The 27,967-nt window shown below is 40.4% G+C and overlaps 1 protein-coding gene across 4 annotated transcripts in view; it reads right to left on the reverse strand.

Annotated features, from left to right (window-relative positions):
• Window positions 1-27,967, reverse strand: part of DOK6 (docking protein 6) — a 723,957-nt gene that overhangs the window by 377,807 nt on the left and 318,183 nt on the right. For all 4 annotated transcript variants that reach the window (XM_089664054.1, XM_089664037.1, XM_089664045.1 and 1 more), the window contains one exon: window positions 1,845-1,964. In XM_089664054.1, coding sequence (XP_089520180.1) covers window positions 1,845-1,964 — 120 coding nt within the window. The remainder of the gene's footprint in view (window positions 1-1,844; window positions 1,965-27,967) is intronic.

Genomic DNA, 27,967 nt, shown 5'->3' on the forward strand with positions numbered 1-27,967 from the left:
ACTCTGGTGTGCACAGTAATGCTTGATATGTACGGAACAATTGATTTCCCATGTGTTCATACCCAATGAATGCATTTCTGTTCATATATACGTGGGGGGAGGGATTTTAAAAACATATTTGAAAAATGTTGTACTTTATTTTAATAAACTTCTTAAAATTTAACTTTGTTGCTATTACAATAGGGTGATTAGTCCCATATGTGATAGCATAGTGTAGGTGACAAATTCTGTTTAGTGAGACACAAGGGCCTATTAGACCCTTAAAGTCACTACTGCACTTCACAGAAACTTATTGAGCACAGACAGTGCTCAGTCAGCTTCTTACCTGGCCTGAAAGGCCAGAGATTGACAGCTCTGATCCAGGAAATGCTCAGAACTTTTCCCAGGGGAGATTAATGAATGGATGTTTGCTTCTCTCCCACTCTTCTCCATCCTGACACTTACCATAGAGGTCCTGGGCCTCAGGCAGGTTCAGATGAGCCCAGGACACATAGTGGGGGGATCTGGTGGGTTGAGGGATTGGGCTTGATTACCAGTATATAGAAGTGATTGGGTAGCTTTACAGCTGATGAATCACATATGTGAAAACTGGCAGAAAGGTGTAAAAATGTAAAAAAACTCCTAAATGTTATAGTGATTGAGAATGTGTGTGTGCCAAAGCTACCACCAACCATTTATTTTAGTCGGCATCAGTGAAAGGGTGGATTAATTAAAAGTCATTTATTAATACCAACTGTACAAAATGTCAAAATAGCATTGATGGCAATACTGTAAAACAGCAAAAAGTTATTTAAATGGCTCTCAGATGATGGCAAAATGACAGTTGATAGTAGACCAAGCCATGCCAAGGAATACATGTAGTTACACACAACAAGGTTGATTGATTAAAGACTGTTCAGTGTCTGTTCAATTAGTAAAGTGAATTTTTTTTATACTTAATGTAAATTCACTTCAAAATATGTGTATTCACTGTACTTAGTAAATAAGGTTACTCTGTGTTTACTTTGAATTCTTATTCATGAGCAAGAAAATGTATTAAACCATTACATTTTTTTCTTGCACATAATCAGATGTTTGACATGACCTTGTTCATCTTATTTACTAACCTCTGAACATTCACTTTACTAAGTGAACAGATTTTACTCCTAAATCAACATCAGCATCCCAGTTAAAAAATAGCCTAAGCAATCACTGAATTAACTATACAAACAGGTTTATGTTTTTTTTTAACATTTGTCTGGAGTTATTCTTTACCATAAATGTTGAGTAAATAGGCTTAATAAATCAATGCAAAAAAAAAAGAATCTATGCATTAGCTATTATAATAAAAATATATAAACATTTCAAAACCTCATAAAAAAAGGCCTCCTGTACCCTGGGTGTGTTTTTCTTCAAGAAAAATATCATTGTACAGATGTTAAGGTAACAAATATGATATAAAACTGCATTTAAAAATGCCGCACTCTAATTGTTTTATTTCATAAGTAACAAATCTTTAAAAGATTGAAATTATTGCAATGATCCATTTTAGCAATCAGCCCAATATATTTGATTTGAAGAGTTTTGCTAAAATAATTACTCTATGTCCATGCTCTTTGTTTTCATTAAATATAATAATCTCTCTTATATAGTTTTTCACATGTTTAGATATTACATAAGGGGCATTTTCTCAACAAAATAAAATAAATTGAAAAGAAAATCAAGAGACCTGTAAACGTTATATATTGAAAAATACATGACATTCAGGATAACGCAAACTACATAATACATAACTGTATCTTGCCCTTCTTCTTATTAAATACATAATAAAATACTGTATGTTGTACGCTATGCTGGTGACTCACCATTTTGTTCTCTTTGTACCCCAGCAGCTAGTAGATCTGGTTCCCCAAGGCTTATATCATTAAGTCTTGTTCCTAGACACTCCACACACAGGCACTTACACCACTCCTCAGCTTCCAGTTCTGTAAAAAAAAAGGATGCAAAGAACAGCTCAGTAAAGAAATGATTAACTAGCTGTGTTATAATGCATATGCAATACTATAGTTTACATATCTATATATCTTCTGTATAATATGACATATTTCTAGTGACATGAAGTTCTGCTTAATTTTTTTAGAAATACATATTACCATAAAACAAGCCTGAGATGCCATTTATAGTGAGAGATAATTACACAATTTCAAAAGGACTCTAAAAGTGCCTGTTTCGTGAAACCCAAATGTAATCAATCCATATCTTTTTTTATACAGTTAATTTAAATCTTTCACAAAATCTTTCACAAAATAAGAAGTAGCACAGAAAAACATTTGATTATAAACACATACATTTCCTGCTCAATTGTTTAGATGATCATGCATGTTGGAAGGAATGTTAGAGAACGTTACTTTATGTATTATGAAATATTAGGAACGGTAGATATTTGTCTTCTTAGCATACAATGTATTTAATATTGACACTCCATTGCTCATTTCTAAAAAAAAATCCCACTCAGTAGATTGTGTACTGACTGGTCTTCCTTAGTTTTAAGTTATAGATAGTAACTGTTTAGCAGTGGTAGGCCTTTTGTATTAAAATTGGCTTCAGAAATGAATCCAGAAATTTTAGCATTTTTGATTGCTGTGTGTCTCACAGTCCTGTACAATTGCATGTTCCTGTGTCCTATTACACCTTGATGTTCTTGGTGAGTGCAAACCATCCAAACCACCAAGTCAAAAAAAAGTTTGTGGCACACTGTCACAAAACACCCCCCAAAAAAATGCTGCCACATGCTCAGTGCAGTGCACACTCTGATTATCTGATGCCAAAGAAGAAGCCAGGCAACAGGGCAATGTAGCTCCACTACATATATGCAGAAGATACATCATTACTGGCCACACCATAGCTGAAGCTAAGGACAAAGAGCAGGCAGATGGCAACAACGGGGATAGGGAGGTGAAATATTATTATGAACCTTGTATTGCTTGAGGAAGGAACATTTAGAGGTACTGTAAGTCTACCATAGCGTGCAAATGTGCAAGTATGATGTGTATTCTTTTTTCAAATGCTGAGATTCCCAATTAAAATTCCACTAATAAAAGAGCATCTTAACACTGCTGATGTAGTAGACATAAAGAATGATACAAATATTTAGAGAAATAATACTTTTTTAAAGCATAGACATCAAGTAGTTATGCTTACTAAAATGTACTACGATTAACATGAATTAATATGACCTTAACTTATTATCCATTTGTAGTTGCCCTTCTTTCTAATGCATATGCTTATCACAGTCCAGATGCTAGGTTAGCTGTGGCCCCACATGTGAACGCATGGGATTGTGTCATCAGACTCTAAATCTCATAAAGGAAAGTTAGCCAAAGAATATATTTTTACAGGCATTCAGTAGGAAATGAGAGCTTAGAAACTGTAAAAATTAGTTGATTTTCATAGATAACCTGTGTTTTTTACATTTGTCTGTCTAGAGTAGGATTTAAAGCAAAGGAAACTCTATGCTGCGAGACAACATTGATGCTCACTTGAGGATTGTATGGATTCAATACATTTTTTAAAAGCTTTCAATTAATACTTTACCTGTCCCTGTCCTTTTATACTGTCCAGTTACTATCTGTACCTTATATTATTACATTTCTGTGTTTATCCTTTGTAAATAAAAAAATGTAAATGAAATACAAGCGCTCATAGGCAACTGTATGCACCATCAGTGACTACCTAAGCTTTTAGGGAGACTTTAGAAAGGAAAGTAAAACATTATCACATACAGTGTTTACCCACTGATTGTGCCCCAATATTTGTCCTTATCCTAGCATCAGATAATTTTTTTTCCTGTTAAATACATACATGCTACATAATGATGTAAGGATGTAAGGGTCATGGCACACTAGAAATTCTGTGGCTGGTGAAACAATAACATGATCCCTATAGTGGGCAGAGAAATTATCACCTGTTTCTACGCCTCACTCCTTCATTTCCCAGATGAGGGCTAGTGAGAGACACGATGCAGTGTTTTCATCAGCAAGGAAGCAATGCACGGAAATAGGTAATTATTTTCTCTGCATTGATCCTGTTGCTGATGAGTTGTTGCCAGTTACAGAATTGCTAGTGTACCATGAACCTATCACTGACTAAAGACATTTCAAACCTCTTACAGAGATCACAGTACTCCCATAACAATGCCCTCAACTGTCTTTCTCAATAGAAGGATGGAGCCACCTTTGTTAAGTCATCATGCACACTCAGCGTTTACTCCCTGGACTGATATACTGGCTCAGAAATTACACACTAATGTATATGTTGCTTGCTCAGTTTTTGGCTTCATACACAAATGCCTGCCACCGATCAGCCCCTATTACATCCTCTGAACTAACAAGTCAAAAGAGACTGAGAAAAAGGCTTCTTGCTGCAGAAGACTGATGACATCATCTTGGCCTAGACAAAGTTATTTGCCCGAAACTCAAGGACTGCTTTTAACAATAAAAGGTGGAGCTTTTTATAAAAATTATACTGTTGCTGTAAATTGTGACATACATTACATTTAGTCATGCAGACTAGTAAAATTCCTGAAAGGTCAACTTTAAACCATAATCTCAGTGAACAAATTTTATGTTCGAGAGGAGGTAGAGGGCATATTGACTTTTCTTCTTGAAGTCAAAGTTTCAATATTATAACTCCTGAGCATCTCTGAATGTTATTGAAATGTACCTGAAGGCACCTAAAGATGTCAATATTTTATCTATGTTGCCATTTTACTAACCCTTATATAAAGAGGAACTGAGGTCTGGAAGAGGTGCCCAGAAAAGGCAAGCAAAGGGCAAAGGACTGGTCACTGGTATTATCTGTGGTCTCCCTGTAGCTGATCTTTCTGTCTTGGTGGCCAACGTGATAGAGGCAGGGCTTTGTTTCCTCATGTCCGAGCCTCAAACAAAGAGGACAATGAGCAGTATAGTAGTGACATGAACAAACTTCACTTTAAATCTGCTTAGACAGTCAGAGGTAGAAGTGCTTTATATCCTCCACTGCCGATACAGATATGAAACTGTAAACTTAGTAGTGCCTGGGTACCCTCACATACCAAGGCATGCCTGCTATTTTCAGGAATAATTCCATACAAAATGAACGGTATGCCGGATACAGGATATGTCCGGGTAAAATTAACTTTGTAATGCAAATAATCTGGACATTTCATATACACAGAGACTAAAGTATGGTTAGACTGTTAAAAAATATATTGACCTAATAAAAAATGTACTTTTCTCCTGCATTGATTTGTGAGCTAAAATCTGTGCACTACTAAAGCATGAAATACACAAATCCAAATTAAACATTCACTTAATTAATGGACTGGCTCTGATTTAGTTTTGGAAGTACAAAACCCTCAGGTGCAGGTTGGTGACAGCTTCTTTAATTGAAAGACTTGTTTGTGACTAGGAAGCATAGCATTCAGTTTGGTTTTTAAGCAAAAAAAAATTAATCCGTTCTTGTAAACAGATGTATTTTCAAACAGCAGCCATTTTCATTTTAATATAAAGCCAAAGTTGTCTTATGTGATTAATTACATCATTTACAGATGCAAACACCGTAAGAATGCTACTAAATACCTAGAGCACAAAAAAGTTTGTTTTCTTAGCTTGAATAGTTTTACATGCACAGATAATACAAGTGCAAATCTGGTTATGCATATTGAAAAAATGTTCTCCTTTGTTCAAATGAGCTTATATGCTAGCATTTTTAAATACCAAAGAAAAATTTGTGATATAGCCTCCTGGTTGTTGACTAACCAATATATATACTGTATTTATATATATATATATATATATATATATATATACTATATCTATATATGTTGCTGAGCAAGTAAAACACATATCAGTTAACTGGCAAATGTTCCAAACATTTGGGACATTGCAAGTCCTCTTAAAGGGCTTATTGTACTTTACAAGCTCAGCATATCTACGTAAAGCTCTGCTTCAGCTTCCAGCCTAAGTACTGCAGGTGGGCAAAGAGAAGCTTGAATTGGGTTTTAACTACTATACCCAGACTTTCAAGAGTGTGTTTACGTATGTATGTACTGTATGTATGTATGTGTATATATATATATATATATATATATATATATAAAATTTTCTTTTTTGCTGCTTTTTTTATTCAAAGACATTAGAGTAAAGTGTTTTCCTCATTTCCGCATCATGTTCAGTGTTTTCTCTTTTAAACCGAAAGCTTTTTTTTCTTCATCACATTTAATGTGGTCTCTTTCATATCCAATGTTTTCTTTCTTTGTTGCATTATATTCAATGTTTTCTCTTTTTATATCCAATGTTTTCTTTTTTGCTGCATCCTACACAGTGTTTTCTCTTTTATGTCTAGCGTTTACTTGTTTTGCTGAATCATAATCTATGTTTTCTCCTTTAAATCCAATGTTTTCTTTTTTTCTGAATCATACCTAATGTTTTTTCTTTTATATCCGGTGTATTCTTTTTTTTTTTTAGCTGTATATAAATCTTTCTCTTTTAAATTTAGTGTTTTCTTCTTTGCAGTGTCATATTCAGTGTTTTAGCGTTTAAGTCCAGGCTTTCTTCTTTGCCTTCCCAATAAAAAATGGAAGCATATGCTATACAAATATTGGGAAACTGCAAGAGGCCAGATTGACACATTTATTTTATTGAATATCTATGAAATCTAGATGCAAGGCATATCTAGTAGTTCTGCTATACCTGGAAGGTGATATTTGGTTAATATGAATGTGTAGTCCAAAAATAGTCCAGTTTGCTTTTATTTATGGCGAACCATACAAGGTGAACAAACCACTTTATTTTCTGAGATAACATCTCTAGGTCTCTGTAATTGAATTGTGTTATTTTGTTAGCTCTCTGCCTCTCTCATCAGCAAGTCCAGAAAGCTCTAATGAAGTGCCAACCTTTCCTCAAAAACCACCAACAGTACACTCATTATTTTGCAGGTAGCCTCCTATATACAGGGGTATACCTTATATTTATGCAAATATATTCCTGGTAATTTAAAAAAAAGAGATTAGGCTCACTATTAAAAGTTAATTTTCATTTATCTTTGTGAATAAAGTAAAACTGTTTTCATTTCTACCAAAAAGATGCAGAGTAAATGCTTTTTTCTTGTTAATTCCCCTACACATGATTGAATATTCAAAGCGATCATAGCTTCACCCTTTTTTTCAAAAAGCTAAGGAAACATTTTCAGTAAAGTCAGTAAAATAAATCAGCCCAACAGAAAGAAAGATAGGCGGGTATAACATTTGCATGAAATTAAAGTACAAATTCAAAAGGGAGTTTAAGTAACATTTTGAATTTGGAAGTTAAAAATATTGTATGCTTACTAGTAAATGTATGTTAGCTTTTGCTGTATCCATATTTTATATTTTTTCTATGCCAACTTGCATTGCCTGTTTAATTTACTTCTTCAGTTTTAGTAGGAGGTACGAAGGTGGCTATACTCTCTCAGGGAAGCGATGTAATCATTTCTCACAAGAAGTTCTTTGTAAGAATGTTTTCATTCATTGCAGAGAAAATGGTGTGTAATAAGTTTTATCGCCAGCCTTATCCTCTCCCTATCCTTCCCTTTTATTAGCTACATGTTACATGATTTACTAAATATAACTGTGTAGTGCTGGTCTTCACTCCCATGTAAAAATACAAGCATAATAATTTACTACGAAGGAGGTGTGGAAAGCCTGAAGCCAGCAGAGATTAAGCCAAGATGTCTTAAAAAGTTATACCTGCACAAAAATTGGAAAACATTTAGAGGAAGGCATCAGACAAATATTGTTGTATAGTATATAATTTGTGCACTCTTTTTATTTATTTATTTTACTTTTAATGCATGTATTCCTGCTCAAAGAATCATTTAGTAATTTTTCATTTGCAACTTTAGATGTTTTGCTTTTTTTTTTTAAAGACCATATACAAATTGTAATTGCATTCTTAATATTTTGCTCAAATACTAATTAAGTAACCAAATTGTGAAGAATAGTTGATCATTTATGTGTAAAATGTAATTCTGTAAGCTGTGTAAATGCTGTGTTTAATGTCTTGATACATATTCCCATAAATAGAAATACATAAGCAGTCCATATAGTAAACTTAGCATAGATGTATTTAATTTAAGGTGATTGCAAAAGACAAGAAGGCAAGTCAGGAGGAAAAGATATTTAACCTCTATGTATGGAAAGGCATCTTCAGAGTAAAAGATAGGAAAATATGGAATAGACTTCCTTAAGAACTACTTCTGGCCAGCTCAGTAAATTGTTTTAAAAAATAGCTGGTTGTATTCCTAAACGCTCAAAATACGACTGGATATTAAGATTTATAGGTAATAACAACAGAGAATGTTGATACAGGGAATATCAAATTGGCCACTGGGGGATCAGGAAGTATTTCCCCCCACTAGAGCAAATTGGACCATGCTTTATAGTTTTTTTTGTCTTCCTCTGGGGCAATTGTGGGTATAGGATTGTGCATATGGAGGTTTTCTATTTATATATTGTTTTCTATTGGTTGAACAAGATAGAATTTTTTTTTCAACCTGATCAATTCTGTAACTACATAACTATATTACACACAGATAGATAGATAGATAGATAGATAGATAGATAGATAGATAGATAAACAGGCTAACTTATAGGGTGACAATGTCCCTATCTTTCAGTTGTGCCCCGATGTCATCGCCTTTAACATATTTCTAATGAACACTACAAGCGGCTTTACTGATGCGCTTTGTGGTGGTATGTTCCTTTTTAGCCAATTTGCCACCATCAGGAAACTTATCCCAACAAATGGCATTCACTCATCGCTCATGAAATATAATTACAATCATAATTATAATATTTTACACAACAATTGATAAATAATGTTAAACCTCAGTTCTAATTTACAGGCTGTGTGAATACTATACTGAATACTGAAAAATTGTATTATTATTATTATTATGAAAAATCACTCTCACGTTGGGGATCATCAATATGTTTTTTCAGTTTGGTATGGAAAAACATAGAGTATACATTCAATTTCGGCAAATGTGTTTTATAGTAATACCTCATTTTAAAAATTAAACACAAAGCACAGCAGTGACTTACAATCATTTTACATAATTAAAAACATTTATCTTGCTATTCCTTTAATTATAGATTTGTCTCTGCTGGTGTAGAGCAATAGAATATCTACTCTAGAGTACTTTTCTGCATTGCTGTCTAGAAGCATATTAAGGAGGATTCATTAAGAGGACATATTATCACATAGTTGATGCACTTTACCAAGAAGATAATACCCAGTTCAGCAATATTTTAATGACCAAAGGAATTTATCATTCAGTTATAATTTAATGAGCTGAATTTCTACTTCACTAATTTACACAACCACAAGATATTTTTCATCTTGCCACCTCAGAAGGAAAATGGAGAGCTTTTAATTGTCAATGAAAGATTGATTTTGTAGAAAAAATAATTACTTTAATATTATGGCATATTGGTAATGTCTGTAACTATGAGTCAGATGAGGTTTAAAAAAAACAACACGATTTTATGAAATCATTTAAAGCAAAAGTCTTAAACATGTAACTAAAATATAGATCTAAACTGTGATTAAAGTACTGTATATCTAAAGCCAAAACTTTTTTTTTTTTAATTTTGCATAGGGTAAGGAATTGTTAAACCATAGTAAGTTTTTTTTTTTTATTATTATTTATGCACATCAGCTTTCCATTAGGAAGATCTCTTTGCACTTTTTATTATGAACACAACAGGAAAATAAATTGCTCCAAAGTGATGGAAATTCCCTTTTGGGCAGTTCTCACTAGAACAAGTGTAGCCATTGGAAAAAGTCCACAATTTATTTTCTGAAAATAAAACTCTTTTTAATTCCTCTCACTTTTAGTCTTAGTGCCAGCAATCACCAGGGCAAATTAGGAGAGTGAATCATTCAATGCACACACAGACAATATTAAAAACCTAAACAAAAATAAATGAATTAATAAATAAATATAATATTAACAATAATACTAATAATAATATTAATATATAAAAATAACACCCGCTCTTAGTTTAACCACACAATAAAGCTGCTGCACCAAACAAATCCTGAATATTTTCTTCTTTTTTTTTTTTTTTTCTCTCAATCCATTCTAACATTCTGCTTAAACTTTGTGATTTTTAATAGTACTGCTTAGACCTTGAAGAAGGGGACATACCCCGAAAGCTTGTCCTCAAAATTGTATGTTAGTGCAAATAAAAAAAGTATCACGGACAGTACTCAATTGAATATTGGACCAAACTGATAATGTACAAAAAGAGGTGCACATGCCCCTTTAAATACTAAGCTTATACAAATAAATATTTGAATACAAATAAATTTGTGCTATATAATAAAAAAAATCAATATTCAACTCTAATATACTTTTGTAATATGAGCATGAGATCAATATTCATATCAAATAAGCATTTGTCATAAGTAAAACAATACATTCCTTTTATAATCCAGACTCCACTTAATCTCCAGGTGCATTAAAGTGCTTAGTGATGAATGGAAATATTAAAGTGCTTCAATGTGCTTCAATGTGTCAAAGTGTTTCCCCACATCCAAGCCTCTTACCAGATGTTTATATTGCACAAGTATATTTTTATTCAGAGATTTATTTGCTTTTTTGTATAAACTTAGTATTTAAAGGGACATGCGCACCTCTTGTACATTTTTAATAATAATAATAATAATAATAATAATTATTATAATAATATATATACTACTATAATATATGGACTTAATAAGAATAAATAGTCTGCAACTGTACAATCATATGATCACATTCTAGACTGCACACACACAATACAATCTGTCTCCTTTGGATTCACCACTAATGAATTGGGTTGTTTGGGTTTAAGACTGGAGGTGACTGGTTTAAGGTCATTAAGATTGGAGGAGATTGTTCCTTGATTGATTACAGTATATGGCTCATACCAGGTTTTTGGAATATATTGTATTAATTTTTATACATGTTTTCTCATTAGGTCCATATTTTACCCAAAGGTAGTATATTTATAATACCTATTATTATTAGTACTAGCATTATTATTTTAGTTTTTTATTGTTCAGTGAATGTACAATCAGATTGTATTATATATGGCTCAAGTTATGGACATTTCAGTTTTGAGATAAACTGCACTTATTTTTTTTATATATTTATTCTAGTTGGGTTCATATATTAAGTAGAATGTATTATTTTAATAATTAGAATTATTATTATTTGTTTATTTTATTTTAAAGTTTTTGTTTATTCATTTTGATACGTCCAATACTATTGGCTATTTCGTTTTAAATATGACCCGAGGAGGGGGTATTGTATTGATACTGGATTGGTATGAAGATGCACTTATGTTCTTTCTAGCCCTGTTGAAGGAGAAACTCTTGGATCTCTGAAATTTATTAGCTATTTTTTGGATTGTCATATGACTTTTATCAGAATAAAGTTGTATGTGGACCAGTGGTGAGGCACTTCCATTTCCTTTTTGTTGCATTACACTACAAGCCAAGGAGACTGGAGATTCACTGGGGCATAGAAGCTGCCTTCCTGGGAACCAGAACATTTACACGATCCTCAATACTTTAAGACAGCAATACCAGTGAGATAACCCTATGGGTCCAGCATTATTTTTCCACCTTCCTCAAGCATTAAAAACATGATAGGCATTCTAACCCTCACCAAAACAAAAATGCTAAAAACACATTTGATATTGATGCTAGATTAAATTAAAAATTAAATGAACACTTTTAAAACACATCAGATTTCAATGGGGAAAAATATTACGCTGGATATCTATACGGACATGACTGGGTAATGTGTTAGAAACATAAGGATGCCCATCGTTTGATGGAAATGAAAATTATCAACCTACATAGGACTGAATTCAAAGACACCGCAAAAATCAAAGTGAAAAAATTATGCAGCAGGCTAATCCATTTTGCTGTTATTTCATTGCAGCAACTCTAAATGGCACTCAGTAGTTTGTATGGCCCCCACGTGCTTGTATGCATGCCTGACAATGTCGGGGCATTCTCCTAATAAGACAATGAATGGTGTCCTGGGGTATTTCCTCCCACAACTGGACTAGGGCATCAATGGACAGACTGAGGTGCAAACTGGCAGCTTTGAATGGACTGAATCATGATATCCCAGAGGTGTTCTACTGGATTTAGGCCAGGAGAATATGGAGGCCATTCAGTGGTATCAATTCCTTCATCCTCCAGGAACTGCCTGCATACTCTCACCACATGAGGCCGGGCACTGTCGTGAACCAGGAGGAACCCAGGACCCACTGCACCAGTGTAGGGTCTGACAATGTGTCCAAGGATTTCATCCCGATCCTTAATGGCAGTCAGGGTGCCTTTGTCTAGCCTGTAGAGGTCTGTGCATCCCTCCATGGAAATGCCTCCCCAGACCATCACTGACCCACCACCAAAACGGTCATGCTGAATGATGTTACAGTCCATGACTTATCCAGACACTTTCATGTCTGTCACATGTGCTCAGGGTGAACCTGCTCTCATCTGTGAAAAGCACAGGGTGCCAGTGGTGGACCTGCCAATTCTGGTGTTCAATGGCAAATGCCAATGGAGCTTTATTGTGCTGGGCAGTGAGCACAGGGCTCACTAGAGGATGTTGGGCCCTCAGGCCACCCTCATGAAGTCTGTTCCTGATTGTTTGATCAGAGACTTTCACACCAGTGGCCTGCTGTAGGTAATTTTGTAGGGCCTTGGCAGTGCTCATCCTTTTCCTCTTCACACAAAAGAGCAGATACCAGTCCAGTCCAGTCAAGCTCTGTATAGCTCTCCTAGAGTAACTACCTGTCTCCTGGAATCTCCTCCAAGCTCTTGAGACTGTGCTGGGAGACACAGCAAACCTTCTGGCAATAGCACATATTGATGTGCCATCCTGGAGGAGTTGGATTGCCTGTGCAAACTCTGTAGGGTCATGCTTCCAGTAGTGACACTGACCCTAGCCAAATGCAAAACTAGAGAAAACAGTCAGAAAAATTAGTATGGAAGAAATTGTCGGTGGCCTCCACCTGTAAAACCATTCCTGTTTTTGGGGTCATCTCATTTTTGCTCATCTAGTGCACCTGTTGTTAATTTCATTAACACCAAAGCAGCTGAAACGAATTAACAACCCCCTCTGCTACTTAACCACTTGCCCTCCTGAGGATTTACCCCCCTTCATGACTAGGCCATTTTGTGCTGTTCGGCACTGCGCTTCTTCAACTAGTAATTGCACGGTCATGCAATGCTGTACCCAAACAAAGGTTATGTCCTATTTTCACACAAATGGAGCTTTCTTTTGGTGGTATTTGATCACCTCTGTGGCTTTTACTTTTTGCGCTATGAACAAAAAGACCAAACATTTTGAAAAAAAATGATATTTTTCACTTTTGGTTATAGAAAATATCCAATAAACTCATAGTTATACATTTAGGCCAAAATGTATTCTGCTACATGTCTTTGGTAAAAAAAAAATCTCAATACATGTATATTAATTGGTTTGTGTAAAAGTTATAGTGTCTACAAACTATGGTACAGTATATATATTGGAATTAAGTAGCTTTTACCTTCTGACTGCCTATCCCATTTCTTGAAGTGCTAAAATGTCAGGGCGGTACAAACCCCCCCCCCCGATGACCCCTTTTTGGAAAGTAGACACCCCCAGGATTTTGCAGGGAGACATTTTATTATTTTGGAGGTGTTGCTTCTACTATCCTGGCATTTCAGAGCCATCATTAGCAACTTATGCCACACATCACCCATTCTTGAAGACCAAGCCTTTTCTGACACTTTTTGTTCACATGAAAAAACAGTTTTTTTGCTAGAAAATTACTTTGAACCCCCAAACATTATATATTTTTTTAAAGCAGAGGCCCTAGAGAATAAAATGGTGGGTGTTGGAATTTTTTACATCACACATTATTTGCACAGCAATTTTTCAAATGCAAATCTTTTGGGAATAATACACTTTTTGGAATTGTAATGCACAAAAACACAATATATTGCTCAACTATTTGATAAATTATAAAAGATGATGCTATGCTGAATAAATAGATACCAAACAGTCATTCTGGTCTTTGATCAGCTCTATAGTCAGCCAGCTGATCTGTCGGATTCATTCTCAGATTCTCCTATGGGACAGGAGAGCCCAAGAAAACTGTGGAAGGCAGCGGGGGGGGGGTGTTGTCCCTTCCCGCTGCTTGTAAAAACAATTCGGCAGCTAAATGGCCAATAAGATTGTTTTTAAATGAAAGCTGACTTCCAGCTGAAAAAAATTATACCAGGATGATGCTAGTAGCTGCAGGTATCATTGTAGAAGAAGATGAAAGAAAGAGCGCACAAATCTTGCGCATTACCTCAATAAATAGTGACTAATTTTATTATTAAGGAAATATACTCACAAAGTGATGGTATAACAGGCATAAGTAACCATAATCCAAACAGGATTACAGGTAAATCCAAAATGGGGGGGGGGGAATGAAGGCTAACACGTTTTGAAGGGTGCTCCCTTCTTCATCAGAGCTGGGTGGAGCAGATAGAGACTTCAGTATGGCAGAGTTCCCATGGCAAGGAGATATTCAGCTACTGAGTGTCAGTATTGCAGCAGTTCAGCCTGTTTAGTGTCTGCTGACACTAAACAGAATAGGTCTGGGAAGGCAGGTATGTGTCCCCAAGTTTTTGGGTTGTGAATTGTGATCCCTTTAAGGAGGACAGTAAGAGAGAAGGAACACTTAGGGATTCTCATGCATGCAAGGTGAGGGGTCCCATGGTGATCTGGTAGAAAGGGGAAAATTGATATGGGACCCAAAATTTAGAAAAAACAGAGGAAGAGACACAGCGCCTCTAAGTGTAGACTGTAATGATTAAAAAGTAAGTTTAACAACTCACATCTTCAAAATGACAATCAGGCTCATATGGGTAAAGTGTACAGAGTAAAATGTAAGGACTAACTTAAATGTCATATAACACATAGGGGTTTATTTAACCGCTTTAGGACCACCCACAGTAGATTTACTGCTACAGGGTGGCCACTGTGCGCAGGATCACGTATATATACGTGATTCTGCATTTGTGGGTAGGGGGTGCGCGTGAGGCGCGTGTGCCCTACCTGCGCCGATGATTGCGGCCCCGGATGTCAATCATCGGGTCCCGGCTGGTGATTACCCGCCGGCACCCGGAGATTACCGCCGATCACAGACAGGGAGGAGGGCTGCATTGTTTACCAACAACCCCCCTCCCTGTCAGTTTGGGAACACTGCTCGGGATGGATGAGCAGAGCCATCCCTATCAGTGTGCTTATAGTGAAGCACACACACCCCACTCTCTAGTAAAACACTCCCTACACACAGTTGGGGTTTTTTTTTTTTGGTCTGTACAGTTGAGCAGTTGTCCTGTGTACAAAGAAGAACTCATTCAACATTACATTTTGTGCAAACATAAACATTTTAGAAAAGAGGGTGAACCTGAATGGATGTCATCATTAAGATGTGTATAAAATATCATGATGATGATATATTGATCCCAAGGAAGGCCAATAACAGGCTGAAGAGTTGTTATAACCCACTTATATACAGTATTTGAGGTGACAGAATGGTTTTATCATTTTTAAAAGGTCTATCTTTTAGACCAAAGATGGCTCCTTGTGGATACTTTTATATGGGTTGGTATATTGTTTTTGTTGTTGTGCACTGAGTCCTTTTGATACAAAGGTTGGTGAATTTGGTTCTGTCCTTAATACCTACTTTTATTGTATTTACTTCTCCAGGTATCATAACTGAAACAAGATTTAAAAATAGGACACAGCTTACAAATTGTTACCTACTTGCAGCTGAAAATGAGTCACATGAGAACAACTATTTTGACTTTCAGTATGCATTTAGCTTTCCTTAACAATGATCACCAGAGTTGTAGTTAACATCTGCCTCAATATGAATTTTGATGCAGATGATATACAAGGCTGCAATCACAGCTAATGTATAGAACAATAAACTTTAAAGATTTGTCATTTCATTTAAGCACTGAAATTCTGTTCTGCTTAGTCTGATACGTTGGTCCAGATCTAAGCTAATTGGCAACAGCTGTCTACTGCATAAAATTGCAGTTTTACTTCCATTTATATGTTTTTCTATTTCAATTGCCTTTTATTGCCATGCGTTTTGCTCTTGGATGCTTTAGTAACATATGAATGTAGCACTTCTTTTCAAAAGTAATATAAAGTTAGAGGATACGCGTTTACTTCTCAATGAAGTATCCAATATGACCCAACTTGTCTTCCTTGAGCTAATATGTATAATTGCAGACCTTCAATTGTCCCTGGTCTACTAATGGCTGAGCAGAATTTAGAGCTTCTTGAAAGGGGCAACCAGTGTGTTACTGAACATTTTCCAGTGCTCAAGACTGCAAAATGTATATATACGTTGTGGTTTTGAAATTTAATACTGGGGTTATGACTGCAGTTGGATGCCATAACCCCAGTATTAAAATTTTCCCCAGCCACTGCTGTTTCTAATAAAAGTGAACCGAGTGGCTGATTAGCCCTCTCGATGCTTTTCAGTGGTTTCTGGGCTTACCTGCCTGATCAGTGCACCCAAGAAATGATCCAACGATTGCAGTGACTTGGCATAGAGCTTACAGTAGCTGAGAAAAGATGGCCTCAGCTAATCTCTATGACCTAGGAGGACCGGAGCAACGCATCACATCACTTCGGTTCTGACAGAATGTAAACTAAGCCATTTTTGGGGGGGGGGGAAAGCATTCAATCAATTTTTTTTCTAATCTAATGCTTTCCATTGTAGAGGAGAGATGTGGAGTCTAATAGACCCCAGATCTCTCCAAAAAGAGGACCTGTCATGAGTTACTGTTATTGCAACAGATGTTTACATTTGTTGCTATAGCAGTAAAAGTGTAAAATTTAAATAAATTCAGAAAATACATTTTTTAAGTGCCCCAATCCCCCTGCACTCACGTGTGGTGATGAACGCATATGTAGGTCATGCCCACATATGTAAAGAGTATTTGAACCACACATGTGAGGTATAGTCGCAAACATGAAAGTGAGAGCAATAATTCTAGCACTAAACCTCCTCTGTAACTCTAAACTGGTAACCAGTAAAGGATTTGAAAGCATTACTTTTTTAAGTACCATAGTTTGGCGCCAGTCCACGAGTGTGCGCTATTATAAAGCATGACATGTTAGGTATCTTTTTACTCAGCATAGCACAATATTTACAATTTTACAAAACAATTGGGTTATATATTTTTGATTTTTTTTTAATTCAATAAAGTGGTTTTTTTTTTAATTGTGTTTGAAAAAACGCTGAGCAAAAACAGTGTGACATAAAAAATTGCAATGATCACCATGCTATTCTCTATTTTATTCTATATATACAGTAGTAATAAATATGATATAAAATTGCGGCGCTAATCAGAAGCATATAATCATAAAGTCCAATTAATCCGAAGAAATTCCAATAAAATGTTCCAAGCGAAGTTCCCACGATCCACCATCACCAAAACACCTGAATGGTTCTGCCTCTTACCAGAAATTTTGACCGAAACACAAAGGTCAAAATACGCAGCTCAGATGGAAGATGAACATTTGCATATAATGAAACTGGCAGTCCTCACCAAGACTGATTTTAATCTTCCTCTCAAAAGTTCTTTACAGGCCCTAAAATAATAAGTTTCCAACCAGGAAAATGGCCGCTGTCCCTCCAAAATGTGATGATGTCACACCCTGAAGCTCCATCCAACGCGTTTCATCATCTAGTTGACGTCGTCAGGGGCATGTTTGGGGGTTGTAAATAATTTTTTAGCAAAAAATACTGATTTTTACTTAAACAAAAATTGCTAGAAAATGTTTGGTCTTCAAGTGGATATAGAGGACTTTGTTTTAAAAGTCAACATATACTTCATTGATGGGACATAGACTGACACTTCTTTGAACTCTAACTTTTAGAAAGGCCTTTTCTGGGGTCTCTGAACTAGACAAGGGCCTTCTCCCTTCCCCCCTTTGTTTCCCCTCCCCTCTGCCCCCACTGTGCTCCTTTCCTTCTTCTCCTCTCCTTCATTCCCTCTCTCTGCCTCTACAATATACGGTGCTCATTGGCCTTGCTCTTGCTGGGACCAGATTCCACATCAGGATCTTTGTGATAGCACTTCCAACATGGTTTGATACCATTTTTTGTACCTGTTTGTTTTTGCTCTTTATACGTATGTTTACAAGGCTGACAGCCCTTCTTTTGCATTGTATTATTTGTCATAGCATGGCCTCAGTGAATGGAGCTGTCATAGTTTATACCTTAAGTGACTTGTTGTACTTATACCTGTTTGATTCAAATTAAGAAAAATATTGAACAAGTAAAGGTTAACTTATGCTTAAATGTGTCTCCACCATGAAAAATGCATTGGGGCTGTCCTGTCTGGAAATGAAGGTTGCCCTGTTGAGTCTGTCTTCATTATATGTGAGTCACCTACCTGGAACAAGCATGTGGTAGATGAGTTTCTGAAATTTAGATGAGTCTCAGAGGTCACTATCTCTATACTTTGTTCCAGGTCAGTGACTCAAAAAGCGTTAATGCCAAAGCATCAAAATGAATATTAAATTGTTGTAAAAAGTTGAAAGGTGTGTCTGGATTCAGCCTCATGATTTATACAATATGGATGTGTTTTAATAACATGTGGGCTATTATGACAGTTTGTATTTCTCAATACAATTCCTGTCACACTCATACGCTTTTGTCTCACACTGTTTAAGGGTTCCACCCTCAGAAGCCAGTACATTGCTGAAACCTGGTCTGACTCTTCGTCTTTTTTTTCTGCTTTGATCTCTCAATCCTTGTGTGGTTTTGCATTCTGACTTTGCCCTTCTGACCTTATGGGGTTGATTTACAAAAAATGGAGAGTTCAAAATCTGGTGCAGTTGTGCATGGTAGTCAATCAGCTACTAACTTCAGTTATAAAACCTGGAAGCTGGTTTCTATGCAGAGCGCACCAGAGTTTGTACTCTCCACTTTTAGTAAATCAACCCCTGACCTATGCAGTGTTTGTGTTCAGTTTCAAAGTCTGTCTGTGCTTCTGCTCCAATTTTCCATATATTTTTACCCTGGTTACTATCCTGTCTTGTTTCAATGTCAATCTGACACTTGTCCTGACCTCCAACCTAAACCTCATCATGTTTCTTCTTTAACTAATTCTAAATGTATTCCCAGGTGCCACCAGTAAGACAACCCTGTACATTACAGACATGGATTTATTTTGCATCCATTCCCAATCCCTTCACCAGGATCTGGAGATCATGAACGTCTAGGACATGTGACTCGGGGATGACTTTTTGTAGCCATTAGCCAGTCAGAATCACATAATATCCCTGCACTAACTCTAAAGTTTCTTCTTACCTGCAGAGTGGGCCAGCACTTCAGTCTGATCTTATTTTCACTGATCCATGATCCATGATCTTCACACAAGTCCCTATGATTACTTGGTTTCCTCTACTCCCAAAACTCTGCCATAGTAATTATCAGGATGTCCTAAGTATAACTGCCCCCAACACCCCTAGCAGAGTGGCATCAAGAAGGTTTTCCTTTTATAAGAGTAGAAGGTTTCCTTTTTTAGAAGTCCTGTCTTTCTTTTTATGCAGACTGGCATGATTTAAAAGGAAGATCATAAAGTATCATAAATATATGACTGCCCTGCCAGGGAACCAAGGTTGTTTACATTTATTTATTTATTTATTACATTTATTTGTATCATTGTCATATAGAAAATAGTAAACTACCATGCAACACAATTGCACATGGCACAGAAAGGCTTGACGGTCCAGACATCCTTACAGAGCCAAGAATAATCAAGGATGATGATCGTTACACCATAAACTGAAAATTAATGTGTGTGAAAAGTACAAATAAGCTGGCAAAGAGAACCTTTTTTTTGAGTGACAATTCAGGACTAAAATAACAAAGCTACTGTATATGATAAATAATTATGAAATAATAAACAATGCACTATAAGGCAGTGTATAGCATTTTAAGGTATTGTTCATGTTTTGTACAAAAGTATTTTAAAAGCTCCGAACAAAAGCAAATACTTTCTCCATATGCTGCTGCAGCTGTGGTGTTAAGTCAATAAATACAGCATGTACAGTGTATGTAAAAATTAAGAACTTATTTCATTTATATTCTTGTTTATAAGGGCTCATGTTAGTGGTTGGTTTGGCTCCTACAGTGTAAGAAGTCAGGATCTGTGGGTGCAAGAGGGGCAGACTAAAATGTGTTTAGTGTACAGTATATATATTGTATATACAGTATTGTGTGTACACATACTCTGGCAGAAATTGTGAAATTGTGAATCAATTTATTATCACATAGTTGGCTCTCTTTTTAAATCATAATTAGAGATGAGCGAATCGAAGTAGGCGAAGTGGAATTCGAGTCGAATATTGGAAAATTTTCGATTCGCGCCGAATCCGAAAAATAGCCTACTTCGGACGCGCGAATCGAAATTTTTCCTAAAATGGCGGCGGACATGTGCGGCGACGGAGCGGGGATGTCTGGGAAGGCGCGCAGACAAGGCGCGCTGACCCATAATGCATTCCTTAATGACATGTGATCGCATTAGCCAATCAGCAGCCAGGCAGCCAGCACTGTGTAATGGTCGAGCTATAAATAGCGGCCATTTTAGAATTCTTCATTTGCCTCCAGTCATTCAAGAGAGGCAGACCGCTCTGTATTAGGGACAGAGTTAGGGCCACAGAAACGTTACTTGGGGACAGAGAAATGTTACTTCGGGACAGAGAAGCATTACTCAGGGACACAGAATTGTTAATGAGGGCCACAGAATCGTTACTTAGGGCCAAAGAAACGCTAGTTAGGGCCACAGAATTGTTACTCAGGGACAGACAGAATTGTTACTGAGTGCCAGAGAATTGTTACTTAGGGCCACAGAAACGTTAGTTAGGGCCACAGAATTGTTACTCAGGGACAGACACAGAATTGTTACTGAGGGCCACAGAACTGTTACTGAGGGCCACAGAAACGTTAGTTAGGGCCACAGAATTGTTACTCAGGGACAGACACAGAATTGTTACTGAGGGCCACAGAACTGTTACTTAGGGCCACAGAAACGTTAGTTAGGGCCACAGAATTGTTACTCAGGGACAGACACAGAATTGTTACTGAGGGCCACAGAATTGTTACTTAGGGCCACAGAATTGTTACTCAGGGACAGACAGAATTGTTACTGAGTGCCAGAGAATTGTTACTTAGGGCCACAGAAACGTTACTCAGGGACACAGAATTGTTACTGAGGGCCACAGAACTGTTACTTAGGGCCACAGAAACGTTAGTTAGGGCCACAGAATTGTTACTCAGGGACAGACACAGAATTGTTACTGAGGGCCACAGAATTGTTACTTAGGGCCACAGAAACGTTACTCAGGGACACAGAATTGTTACTGAGGGCCACAGAACCGTTACTTAGGGCCACAGAATTGTTACTCAGGTACAGACACAGAATTGTTACTGAGGGACACAGAATTGTTACTGAAGGCCACAACTGTTACTTAGGGCCACAGAATTGTTACTCAGGGACACAGAATTGTTACTGAGGGCCACAGAACCGTTACTTAGGGCCACAGAATTGTTACTCAGGGACACAGAATTGTTACTGAGGGCCACAGAACCGTTACTTAGGGCCACAGAATTTTTACTCAGGGACAGACACAGAATTGTTACTGAGGGACACAGAATTGTTACTGAGGGACACAAAATTGTTACTGAGGGCCACAGAAACGTTAATAAGGGCCACAGAAACGTTACTTAGGGCCACAGAATTGTTACTCAGGGACACAGAATTGTTACTGAGGGCCACAGAACCGTTACTTAGGGCCACAGAATTGTTACTCAGGGACAGACACAGAATTGTTACTGAGGGACACAGAATTGTTACTGAGGGACACAGAATTGTTACTGAGGGCCACAGAAACGTTACTTAGGGCCACATAAAAGTTAATCAGGGACACAGAATTGTTACTGAGGGCCACATAAACGTTAATCAGGGACAGACACAGAATTGTTACTGAGGGACACAGAATTGTTACTGAGGGACACAGAATTGTTACTGAGGGCCACAGAACCGTTACTTAGGGCCACAGAATTGTTACTTAGGGACACAGAATTGTTACTGAGGGCCACAGAACCGTTACTTAGGGCCACAGAATTGTTACTTAGGGCCACAGAATTGTTACTCGGACAGACACAGAATTGTTACTCAGGGATACAGAATTGTTACTGAGGGCCACAGAACCGTTACTTAGGGCCACAGAATTGTTACTCAGGGACACAGAATTGTTACTGAGGGCCACAGAACTGTTACTTAGGGCCACAGAATTGTTACTCAGGGACACAGAATTGTTACTTAGGGCCACAGAACTGTTACTTAGGGCCACAGAAAGGTTACTCAGGGACACAGAATTGTTACTGAGGGCCACAGAACTGTTACTTAGGGCAACAGAATTGTTACTCAGGGACAGACACAGAATTGTTACTGAGGGCCACAGAACCGTTACTTAGGGCCACAGAATTGTTACTCAGGGACAGAGAATTGTTACTCAGGGACACAGAATCGTTGAATTAAAGAGTATGTCAGACAACATGCAGAGGAGTGGCAGAGGAGGCAATGTTTTAGGAGCGAGCAGACGTGGCAGCAGAGGAAGGGGTCAAGGCAGCACTATTCGCAGCCAGAGGCCAGTGCTCCCGGTGTCATCCAGCGGTCGTGTCTCCACCGACAACCCTGCCGTCGTCGATTTGGTTGGCTCGGTCGTCTTCCTCTTCCCAGGTCACCTCTGACACCTACAGCCAACGGTCGGTGGGTACGTCAGACACAACCGTTAGTTGGCATGGCCCGGGACCAAGCCCACTGAAATCACGTGTCCTCTACCTGCCCCTGTCCTTTGGTGTTCCCTCACCAAGCGAAGTATCGCATGCTGTGGGCTCAGCCCCACTGTACAGTGAGGAAGAGCTAACAGAGGGTGGTCAGGAACGGGGGGAGACATCCGCCTTTTCAGCAGCCAGGCGAAGAAGTAGTGGCGAGGAGAGTGGCTCGGTAGCCGGTCTAGAGACAGGTCTGTCTCCTGACCCACACGCAGCCGAGGGGGCTAGTAGTGAGGCGGAGACCCTACTTGATGATGAGGAGGTTGATCGCACTTGGCAGCCTTGTCGTCAACAGGCAATTTCTTCCGCATCATCAGGAGAAGAGGGTGGCAGCTTGGCAGCGAGCAAAACAGTCGGTGGGTTGCCCAGGAGACAGCAGCAGGGTCGCAGCAGTGTCAGTGGAGCCAAACGGCCACGGAGTAGAGCACCAGCTCCACTGCAGCCTACCACCATGGCCAGTAGTGGTGCCGGTGTGCACGGAGGAAGCAGCAGTCAGCCAGTGAGGAGTATCGGGGGCAAAGTTTCCTACTCGGCGGTTTGGCAATTTTTTGTCAAGCCGCCCGAGGAAGTAAACGTAGCCGTATGTCGACTATGTGGCCAGAAAGTCAAGCGTGGCCAGGGGGCCCATGTTGGGACTACAGCGTTGCGGCAGCATATGCAGCGTCGCCATTTGGTGGCCTGGGAAAACCGTGATAAAGATACGGCGGTTCTGCCCGCCCCAGCCCCCGCTCCATCACCCGCTCCGTTACTTGCTCCGTCACCCGACGTCAATCGCCCTCCATCAGCCAGTCAAGGCTCCAACACCTCTGCTGAGGGGAGTTGTCGCTCGTTGGCATCTTCCGCTCGTTCAGATGCTCCTTCTCCTGCTACTCCTCTTCACGGATTCCGTCAGCAGTCTTTCTTGGAATCCGTTTCCAAGAGACAACAGTTTGCGAGCACGCACCCGACGGTGCAAAAGCTGAACGTCCTCCTGTCCAAGTTGCTGGTGCTGCAGTCCCTCCCTTTCCAAGTGGTGGACTCAGCACCTTTCCGAGAAATGATGGCTTGTGCCGCGCCGCGGTGGAGAGTGCCAAGCCGTCATTTCTTCGCCAAAAAGGCAGTGCCAGCCCTGCATTCACATGTAGAAGAGATGGTGGGCCAGTCTTTGAGCATGTCGGTCTCTGCCAAAGTGCACGGCAGCGCCGACGTGTGGAGCTGTAACTACGGTCAGGGACAGTACATGTCATTTACGGCCCACTGGGTGAACGTGGTGCCGTCACAGCCGCACCAGCAACTTGGACAGGTCACGCCGCTTTTGCCTCCACGTTTGCACGTCCTTGGTCCGGCAAAGATGTCCGCCTCTACCACCTCTTCTTCCGCCGTGTCCTCAGCCGCCACCCCCGTGCCAAGTCCCATTACCCGACCGGCATATCACATGTGCAGGGCGCAACGGTGTCACGCTGTGCTGCACCTGGTGTGCCTTGGCGAACGTAGTCACACAGGGGAGGAACTTCTCAGTGTAATGAACAGAGAAATCAACAGATGGCTGTCTCCGCGCAAACTCAAAATCGGAACCATGTTGACCGACAACGGAAAGAACATGTTGTCTGCTCTGCGTCAAGGAAGGTTGTGCCATGCGCCATGCATGGCTCACGTGTTCAATCTGGTTGTCAAGCGGTTCCTAAAATCCACCATCCCACTGCAAGACATCCTTAAAATGTCACGTAAACTTTGCATGCATTTCAGCCATTCCTACACCGCAAAGCACACCCTCCTTGAGCTGCAGCGGTAGAACGGAATTCCACAGCATCGCCTGATCTGCGACGTTGCAACAAGGTGGAATTCAACCCTACACATGTTAGACCGCCTTTACGAACAGCGAAAGGCCATCACCGATTTCCTGATGTTACAAGCGGATAAAGGTACTCCCCTGTGTAACTTTGATGTCAGCCATTGGCAGCTCATGCGTGACACCTGCGCTTGCTCAGGCCCTTTGAGGAGGCCACGCTATTCGTGAGTCGGCAGGACTATGGGATGAACGACGTCATTCCTCTGTTGCACGTCCTGGAACAAATGCTGTTAACAATGGCTGGTCAGGGTGCGGTAGACGTGGCGCACAGATCTCAACGCCACATGACCCCTGTGGGGGCAGGACAGGAAGAAGAGGAGGAGGTAGAGGAGGACATTTGTGCTCAGGAATTATTGAGTGAAATGGGTGGTTTTTCCACTCAGCGGACAGGAGTGGAGGAGCAGGAGCATCTGGTAGAGGAGGAGGAGGAGACAGAGGACCCAGACGCACCGTGGCAGTATGCTGTGGAGATGGAGGCAGGGAGTCCCTCGCATTCCTTGGCACAAATGGCCCATAGCATGCTCGGTTGCTTGCGTAGCGACAGCCGAATAATAACCATCAGACAGAGGGATGACTTTTGGCTGTCCACCTTGTTGGACCCTCGCTACCGTTCAAAAATGGTGGCCTTTTTCACACCTGCTGAGAGGGAGGCCAAAATAACGTACTATAAAAACCACCTATGTAGTCAGTTGGTCTCTGCCTTTGTGCGCCAACGTCCATCCTCAGACACTGTGGGCCCTGTGCGCTCGCGTTCCGCTGCCATGGCAGCAGGGGAGGGGTGGGGTGGTAGGAGCAGTGGCAGCTCCACCAGCAGCGGCTGCCTCAGTCTGCAGTCGATGATGAGTAGCTTCCTTCACCAGCGCAGTGAGGAAACTACTAACCAGCCGCAGCAGCAGCAGCATCAGGTGGACCTGGAGCAGGACCTCAAACAACAGGCTTGGACCTACTTGGACAGCACCCTGCCAACCGAGGTAGACAATCCCCTTGACTACTGGGCAACGAAACTTGACCTTTGGCCCCAACTAGCTGAATTTGCCCTTGAAAGGCTGTCATGCCCGGCCAGTAGCGTGGCATCGGAGCGCGTGTTTAGTGCGGCAGGAGGTATTGTAACTCCGCGGAGGACACGACTGTCCACCCAAAGTGTGGAGAGACTCACGTTTGTGAAAATGAATCAGGCGTGGATTAGTCTGGATTTCAAACCACCAGTTCCTTACACAACTGACTAAATCCGCCATGAATCATGCCTCAAACATGTGCCACTTTCAGGTCTCCTCACACACTGCTGGTGTGTTCCATTTTTTGTCATAGGGTGCTGGCAGATTACGGGCCTCCCATAGCTGCTGCCAGGCCCCTAATCTGCCATGGGCCCCTATATACCGCCTCCTCATGCTGCTGCCAAGTCCAGAGTCTGTCATGGGTCCCTGTACGGCCTCCCATTGCTGCTGTCTCCATCGCCACACTCTGCCATGTGCCACTTTCAGGTCTCCTCACACACTGCTGTTGTGTTCAATTTTTTGACATAGGGTGCTGGCAGATTACGGGCCTCCTATAGCTGCTGCCAGGCCCCTAATCTGCCATGGGCCCCTATATACCGCCTCCTCATGCTGCTGCCAAGTCCAGAGTCTGTCATGGGTCCCTGTACGGCCTCCCATTGCTGCTGTCTCCATCGCCACACTCTGCCATGTGCCACTTTCAGGTCTCCTCACACTGCTGGTGTGTTGAATTTTTTGACATAGGGTGCTGGCAGATTACGGGCCTCCCATAGCTGCTGCCAGGCCCCTAATCTGCCATGGGCCCCTATACCGACTCCTCATGCTGTGACGTTGCAACAAGGTGGAATTCAACCCTACATATGTTAGACCGCCTTTACGAACAGCAAAAGGCCATCACAGATTTCCTGATGTTAAAAGCGGATAAAGGTACTCCCTGTGTAACTTAGATGTCAGCCATTGGCAGCTCATGCGTGACACCTGCGCTTGCTCAGGCCCTTTGAGGAGGCCACGCTATTCGTGAGTCGGCAGGACTATGGGATGAACGACGTCATTCCTCTGTTGCACGTCCTGGAACAAATGCTGTTAACAATGGCTGGTCAGGGTGCGGTAGACGTGGCGCACAGATCTCAACGCCACATGACCCCTGTGGGGGCAGGACAGGAAGAAGAGGAGGAGGTAGAGGAGGACATTGGTGCTCAGGAATTATTGAGTGAAATGGGTGGTTTTTCCACTCAGCGGACAGGAGTGGAGGAGCAGGAGCATCTGGTAGAGGAGGAGGAAGAGGAGACAGAGGACCCAGACGCACCGTGGCAGTATGCTGTGGAGATGGAGGCAGGGAGTCCCTCGCATTCCTTGGCACAAATGGCCCATAGCATGCTCGGTTGCTTGCGTAGCGACAGCCGAATAATAACCATCAGACAGAGGGATGACTTTTGGCTGTCCACCTTGTTGGACCCTCGCTACCGTTCAAAAATGGTGGCCTTTTTCACACCTGCTGAGAGGGAGGCCAAAATAACGTACTATAAAAACCACCTATGTAGTCAGCTGGTCTCTGCCTGTCTGCGCCAACGTCCATCCTCAGACACTGTGGGCCCTGTGCGCTCGCGTTCCGCTGCCATGGCAGCAGGGGAGGGGTGGGGTGGTAGGAGCAGTGGCAGCTCCACCAGCAGCGGCTGCCTCAGTCTGCAGTCGATGATGAGTAGCTTTCTTCACCAGCGCAGTGAGGAAACTACTAACCAGCCGCAGCAGCAGCAGCAGCAGCATCAGGTGGACCTGGAGCAGGACCTCAAACAACAGGCTTAGGCCTACTTGGACAGCACCCTGCCAACCGAGGTAGACAATCCCCTTGACTACTGGGCAACGAAACTTGACCTTTGGCCCCAACTAGCTGAATTTGCCCTTGAAAGGCTGTCATGCCCGGCCAGTAGCGTGGCATCGGAGCGCGTGTTTAGTGCGGCAGGAGGTATTGCAACTCCGCGGAGGACACGACTGTCCACCCAAAGTGTGGAGAGACTCACGTTTGTGAAAATGAATCAGGCGTGGATTAGTCTGGATTTCAAACCACCAGTTCCTTACACAACTGACTAAATCCGCCATGAATCATGCCCCAAACATGTGCCACTTTCAGGTCTCCTCACACTGCTGGTGTGTTCCATTTTTTGTCATAGGGTG

Source organism: Staurois parvus, unplaced genomic scaffold (genome assembly GCF_062004578.1).
Source record: "Staurois parvus isolate SC_StPar_1 unplaced genomic scaffold, SC_StPar_1.0 ptg000045l, whole genome shotgun sequence".
Lineage (NCBI taxonomy): Eukaryota > Metazoa > Chordata > Amphibia > Anura > Ranidae > Staurois > Staurois parvus.